This window comes from Phaseolus vulgaris, chromosome 3 (assembly GCF_051622355.1).
Source record: "Phaseolus vulgaris cultivar YP4 chromosome 3, ASM5162235v1, whole genome shotgun sequence".
Classification (NCBI taxonomy): Eukaryota; Viridiplantae; Streptophyta; class Magnoliopsida; order Fabales; family Fabaceae; genus Phaseolus; species Phaseolus vulgaris.
This window is the reverse complement of record NC_143500.1, coordinates 26,210,568-26,217,972: the sequence shown is the minus strand read 5'-3', so window position 1 is coordinate 26,217,972 and position 7,405 is coordinate 26,210,568. Positions and strand designations below refer to the sequence as shown.

The 7,405-nt window shown below is 36.3% G+C and overlaps 1 protein-coding gene across 2 annotated transcripts; it reads left to right on the top strand.

The window, feature by feature from the left end:
* The first annotated feature begins 1,089 nt into the window (after nucleotides 1-1,089).
* On the top strand, nucleotides 1,090-6,791 carry LOC137806896 (uncharacterized). 2 transcript variants are annotated; one of them, XM_068607262.2, is made up of 4 exons: nucleotides 1,090-1,243; nucleotides 1,445-1,504; nucleotides 2,935-3,780; nucleotides 4,295-6,791. In XM_068607262.2, exons 2-4 carry the CDS (start codon nucleotides 1,457-1,459, stop codon nucleotides 6,191-6,193), a joined length of 2,793 nt encoding a protein of 930 aa, XP_068463363.1. In that variant the 5' UTR covers nucleotides 1,090-1,243; nucleotides 1,445-1,456; the 3' UTR covers nucleotides 6,194-6,791. The 2 variants fall into 2 exon arrangements, with proteins under 2 accessions (XP_068463363.1, XP_068463364.1); XM_068607263.2 differs by lacking the exon at nucleotides 1,445-1,504.
* The last annotated feature ends 614 nt before the right edge of the window (nucleotides 6,792-7,405 follow it).

Genomic DNA, 7,405 nt, shown 5'->3' with positions numbered 1-7,405 from the left:
GGGAGGAGAGAGAGTTGTAAAATAAGAAATTGGACTTATCAAAATGTTAAATAAAGTTGATTTGTATTATTAGCATTCATGAGTATAAACAAGATTAAGGTATAATATTGAAACACATTTAAGACTTATAAAAGGAAAATAAAAAAATATTAAATTAAAGTTACTCAAAATACAAATTTATTGTTATTTACTTAAAATACAATTTTACATGTAGGCTCAATAGTTTTACATCATTTAAAAGTTAAGATAAAAAATAATTTATATACATTTTTTTAGTTGTTTAAATATTTTTTTTAAAAAAATCATGACAAAATTTAGAGTTTTAAAATAATCAATACTTTAAACACGATAATTCATGATAATTAATCCTAATTATACATCTAGCTCAATGAAGTTGGTCGAAACAACATTCATTTATAGAGTAATTATCTTAAAATTATACATAGAGTAACTTTTATTTGTAGATAATAGAATTCATATAAAACATTTTAGATTGAGAAGAAAATGATTTTTTCTTAAAAAAAAGTTATTGAAAAATCCATAATAGAAGAAGAGAGAAATGAGAAAGGTTGAAAGAAGGTTGGTGATGATATGTGTGTTTGTATGAGTAAGTACTAGAAATGGCAATTGCCATGGAAGCCAAAGCCAAAACCATGTCGTAGCTGAAAAAACATGAAAATCTTTCACTCACGCAGCTCAACCTTAACCTAAACCTAAACCTAAACTAAACCTTAACCTTAACCTTAACCTAAACCTTAACCTAACGTAGTCCACACAACATAAGAAGAACCAATTTACGCAGGAGGATCTCCTCGTCTGCGTGCCCTCTATTCACTACCATATATATGCATCCATGATTGGAATCTTCAAATGCCACGTGTCGCTATATGACACACGCGCCTCATGCGCGTGGCGATACACTTCCTTCCACCCCACCCTGCCCTTGGACGGACCACAACACAACACAACCCTCACTTTCTCTCTCCAAAACCAAATAACTCTTGTATTAATATTAATATTAATTATAATAATAATAATATTATTATTAATTTCTTATATATCTTTTTTCCCTATATATCAGCAAGAGGCAAGGGACCGAAGCAGAGAACGACTTGGGTTTAGTTTTTAGCTTCTTCTTTTTTTCGCTTTTATTTTTCTCGTGCAATTTTTCTTCTCTCTTCTCTCTCTCTTTCTCCAATTTAACCTTCGTAGTGGCCATGAAAGCTCTTGCTCCTTAACGCAGGTACCACTCTTTCTCTCTTCATATGCACATCTTTGTATGTAGTATATATGTGTACGGGGAGAGAAGAGAGAGAGAAAAAAAAAATAGTTATGCTGTTATTATTATTTTCTTCATCAACAACTATGTCTTGTTCACGTTTTCTTTATTTCTAATCTGCTACTTCGCCAATCGCTGTGTAACAATCACGATCCATTTTCCCAGCTTCGCTTCTTCATGTGGGCCTCGCTCGCTACTTCTTCTTCCTCTTCTCCTTCTATGGAGGTAATAACACTGCGAATCTTCTTCTCCTTTTCTTTTTACTCTTTTCTCTTATTTTCTCTCTCTCGTGCTGTGCTGCTCGTACGGTTTTAATGTACTTGCAGGTGTGATATCGTGTTAAATAACTGATTTTCTTGGATCATATTGGAATTCTCACTGGGAAGCTTGTGTGTGTTTCTGTGTGCGCGCTTGTCTTTTTCTTTCTGCTTTTATTTTTCTCTTCTTTCTGTTTAATGTTACATATTTGTGTCTGTGTTTATGTGTGTCTTTCATCTCCTGTTGGTGTTCCTTTTTCGTGCTCGAATGTTGTTGCTTTCGTGGAGATTGTGCTGTTTTTTGCATTCCAGAGTAATGTGCTTAGTGGGGGTTTTCATGCATTTTTGCGGAGTCTTTGCCTTCGTTCTTGTTTCATATATATTGTTCAGGGAATGGATCTGGTTTGTGGATTTGTTCTCGGCTTCTGTTCGGTGCTCCTCTCGCTTTTTTGTTACCTACCTCTTCATATAAACACGCATGTCAACTCTTTGTCACGATTTTTTTATGCCGAAGTTTCTTGTGGGGAAGTTCATTTGGTTGGTGTAGGAATCTTCTTCAACTTCCATGTTTTATTCCTAAACTTTCCTGTTTAATTTGGGATTTTTCTAGCTGCAAGTTTTTTTTTCGAAATTAAATAATAATTATATCCGTCATTATATTTTTCTTTTTCATTTCTGTATATATATTTTTTATTTTCCTATTAATTTAAATTTCCCCATTTTTGTAATCAATTGTGACTTTTGATGATAATTGGGTGTAGGGGTTATGACTTCTATATAAATGTAAATCGTAACAAAATGCTATTATCCTACTGCTTCTGAAACGGTTTGCTTAGCCGCATATTAACATGGCTAGCAATTCTCACTGATGAAATCGTAGGACGTCTATAATTTAAGTTAGCTACCGAAATGCTTCTCTGGTTTGATTCTAGCTGTGACTCCTAGATGAAGATTAAGTGGAAAATTCCCCTTACCATTAAATCTCGTCAATATTGGTTAGTTCACTAGCATTTTATCAGGAAATAATCAAATCAAACTATAAATTTTGCACACAGCTGGAGGAAATGAAGGCACAGACTGTGCCTATTCTTGCTACTTTGTGTGTGTTGTCGGTTCATTACATAAACATTATCAGATTGAAAATATTAAATCTGTGTTTTATAGTGTGAGTGATGTTTATAAAAAAAGAAGGGCAAGGACACTTAGCCTTAGATTCAACGGTTGCTCTAGTATCCACTTCCCTTGCAACAAGAAACACATCAGCTTAGATAAAACTAATCTTGACCATCTATGTAAGATTGAATCCTTAAAATTAGTTCCTCTAACCTGATACACTTCCTATGTGTTTTCATGTTCATTTTCTAATTTTTTTTTAAATGTGTTAAAATTTATGAACAGGTGGATGCAGTACAAGTTAATAACATGAATTATAACGAGGAACAGGCAGATGAGCAATCACTTTCTCCTGAATATTCTGGTGTTTATGATGTTTTTGGTGAGCCGGAAATATTTCCTCGGGTGGGTGAGCAGTATCAGGTTCAAATTCCTTCTTTAATTTCAAAACCTGAATATTACTGGATTCTAAGAAATCCATACGAGGCAGATAATTTTGCAAGTACTCTCCATAAGTTTCGAGTTGGATTACCCATCCCAATAATCTGGATTAAGGATGAACTTGAGAAGAGTAGGCATAATGGGCAGAAAAAGGCATCCAAGTCAAATGGAGTTACCAATAAAATTGAATCTTCAAAACTAAATTGTATAAAAGAGACCTCTAGTTGTCTGGATGGTGATAAAGTGAAGGCTAAACTTGGGCCAGTGGACAGTACATTGGTCAGTGGAATGAAATTGGGAGAGTCGGGAGAGTCCAATATGCAACAAGAAACAGAGATCGAGATGCGCGAGAAGCATAGTGATAAAGGTCATTTTTTAGTTCCTGGGTCTGCGAGTGACACATGGAATGAAATTGAAGAGTCCAGTTTCATCCTTGGCTTGTATATATTTGGGAAGAACCTTGCTCAGGTGAAAAGATTTATTGGCAATAAGAACATGGGAGATATACTGTCATTCTATTATGGGAAATTTTATAAATCTGACAAATATCAAAGATGGTCGGGATGCAGAAAAATGAGAAGTAGAAAATGCATTTATGGCCCAAAAATTTTCACTGGACCAAGGCAACAAGAGCTTTTGTCTCGATTACTACCAACGGTATCAGAGGAATGCTACAATAAGTTACTCGAGGTACTGACTGAAATTCTACAGAGTTTATGCTAATGTCGTCATTATCATGGATTGAATCTACAAATCCTTCATTCATCTTAATTAGGTCATGTCTCCTCCTTTCTCAACTATATACAGAACATAAAAGATACTTTTGAAATGCCAGAGTTTACAGGTGTCAATTGTTTATTCTCGAACAAACACCACTTCTGAAAGTGATGATGACTTTTCGTTGAAGGTGGAAGAATTTCAAAGTCAGACTTTCTTTGAATAGAACTTGCGGGGCTTAAATCAAGAGTACTCTTTCTATATATTATAATAGAAAAGTTCTGTGTGACAGTAATTTTGATTCCAATTTGAACATAAGAATGCATTACCTTTTTATCGTAGCTTGAGAAGTCTTTTGCATCATGAACCTCATTACTTATGCAGAACAAAACAGTTATCTTAGCATGTCTACTGCCTATTAATTCATCTACCTTTTATTTATCTCAAGAAATGTGTAATGACTATATTAAATTCAATTACTTGGTAGGTTTCCAAGGCGTTTGTAGAGGGGAAAATGCTTCTAGAAGACTACGTTTTAACTTTAAAGACCTCAATTGGGCTCAAAGCTCTTGTTGAAGGAGTAGGAGTTGGTAAGGGGAAAGATGATCTTACGGGACTCGCTGTAGATTCTATGAAACCTACTCAAGCACTACCTGTTCGCCAAGAAATACCAGTTGGCAAGGCATGTTCCATGCTTACACCTCCTGAAATAATAAGCTTTCTAACAGGTGATTTCAGATTAAGCAAAGCTCGAACAAGTGATCTCTTCTGGGAAGCTGTTTGGCCTCGTTTACTTGCCAGAGGATGGCACTCTGAGCAGCCAGATAGTCATAACTATGCTGTTGCTTCTAAGCATTCTTTGGTCTTCCTTGTCCCTGGAGTTAAAAAGTTTTCGAGGAAACTGGTGAAGGGGAATCACTATTTTGACTCTGTTAGTGATGTCTTGTGTAAAGTTGCTTCTGACCCTGAGCTAATTGAGCTCGGGACAATTGCAGATAATGATTGCACTAGCAAAGACGGAAATAGTTGGGCACAGGATACAAAACTGGACCGCGAAAATTCCCCGGATCAACCACGCCACTGCTATCTCAAGGTAAAAACTCCAAACCGCAGTACCGATGTCATGAAATTTACTGTTGTGGACACAAGTCTGGCTAGTGAAAAGATGACGAAGGTGAGAGAACTGAGAAGCTTGCCATTTGAAGTTTTAAAAACTTGTACTTTTGAAAATGACTCAGATGATGAGAATACTTCTGAGGAGCAAACAAATGGATCCGGGTCTGTCAAGACCGTCTGCTTTGATAGGAGGAAGAATGGCATTACTAAAGCCAGTAAATCTCATATTGGTAAGGGTGTCCCTTCAGTTTTGAATGGTTTAGAAAACAATCTCCCTTGTAAAGAGGAGCTGCCAAGGAGCAGCATGGTTTCTAGTAGCATATCTTCTGCTTCCAAGGGTCACAAGGCAGAATTCTTGTGCAACACAGTCAAAAGAGATGGTTTGAATGGCCCATCACTCCCGAGAATGGTATCTGATAACAAAAATGATCTAGTCCCTGTTACTAAAAGAAGGAGGCGATTAACTGCCTGTAGCCGTGCTAAGAAAAATAGCAACACTGCCAATTTCTTTGTGGTTCCTAGAAGAAAAGAAAAGGAGGCCGGGTTTTGTTTGGATACAGTCAATTCAAAATCTAGTATAAATGTATCTGCAAACTTCTTTGCGGCTCCCAGAGTAGAACAAGAGGAAGCCAGTCTTCACAAGTCAAAATTTAGTGAGAGTGTTCTTTCATGGGATATCCCACCCCAGGAGAAAAAGTCATTAGCAGGTTTTCCAACCCAGAAAAACAAAACACCAGCAGATTCTCTGTCAAATCTAAGCTCAATCATCAATGAAGAAACTGTTCCTGACACTAGTTCTTCAGGCCCTAAGGATCAATGTAGTAAACCCCAGCCACGGGCTATGATTGACCTTAACTTGCCTGTTTCACCAGAAGTTGAAGTTGACGAACCTTTTGTGAATGAAGTAGTGACCGAGATGCAGGAAAATAAGACAGCCAAGGAATCAGATGATCTCAGTGTTGGAACAAGCTCCAAACATGGCGATCACCCTGAACAACAGCCTGACATGCACACCCGGAGGCAGAGCACCAGAAACCGGCCACCAACAACAAAAGTGCTTGAAGCTTTTGCCTTTGGATATCTAGACAGAAAGGAGAAGCGCAAAAGTAGAGATTATCTTCAGGACAGTTCAATAACAAGACCTTCCGTATCTCGCAAAGTGGGAGGCTCTAGTAATGCTGGTACTGGTCTTGAAAAAGAGGAAAAGACAAATGTCGTCTGTAATGGTAGCGCTGGCAGTGACTGTAATATACACAGCCTCCAAGTGTAAACTCAGGATGTGAATGACACTTCTTTGAATCCAAGCAGTGGAAGTTTAATAACTGGTTCCTATATCGTAACATGGCAACGCATGACATAAACAAGATATCAGCCTTTTCACTGATTGAAGTGGTTCTTCACATAATGGATGTTAGATATTTAACTTGGGAGGAAGGTTTTTCATCGCCCAAAACTTTCAAGTCTTTCCGATAGAATGTATCATAAACTACAATGAGAAATCCTCTTGTCTTCTCAGCTTTGCAATCAACAGAATCAGAGAGGTGTCTAGTCCCTGGAATTGAACTTTTATGCTTTTCTCATTTCTTAGTTGCAGTGCCAGTCTTCAATGTCTGACATGGTTTCAGTCAACTCTTGCTGCCCCTGGTTATGAACAGAATACACAGTAAGCCAATGCACATTGTGACAACAGTTTTTTTTTTATTTTTTTTTTATGTTTAACCTCGTCAAATTCTGTCAGATGACAGAATAAAAGTAAAAGGAGCTATTACCATAGGCCTTTTCCCTATTGTATGGGTATGTCCTCCTAGGTGATGACTCCAAACATTCGTTATACATGCATATACGATGTGATTTCATCATTGTTATTAGGTACTTGTTTCTAAAAAATTACCATTTCGTTAGTTACAGCACGCTTAAGTATTTATATTTGCATGGAGAGGGCACTTTACCTCCCAAGCTATGAATCAGATAGCCATTGTTTCTCTATGTAAAGTATAGGTGTTCATGCCTTGATTTTGCTACACAAACTAATCTGTGCCCAAGGGTTGGATGGACTTTGTCCCTCAAACAAAGTTTTTCAACAAATTTCAAAATCTTGTTGACCTTTGACCAAATTTCAAGTTGACCAGCACCATGGTTGTCACTTTTTGTTATGGATTTTAAAATTAAGTAAACTATTTAACTATTTAAGTAAACCATACATCTTTTTCTTTTTTTTTTACTTTATTGTATTGTTTGTTCAGTTCTCTTTGTTCCCAACATTTGTAAAAATGTTTTTTCTTAACAATTTTTCATTCTGTCAATTATTTTCTCTGCAATTGACATTTGAAAATGACTTTGTCCACTTTTGTTTTACGTCTAGCAATTTGAAGCTTTTACACATCAAATCCAACAATCATGTGACAACAAGTTTGAATATAATTACAATACTTTTAAAAATACATGTTTTTAATCCTATTGTTAAATTTATTTGCATATATGC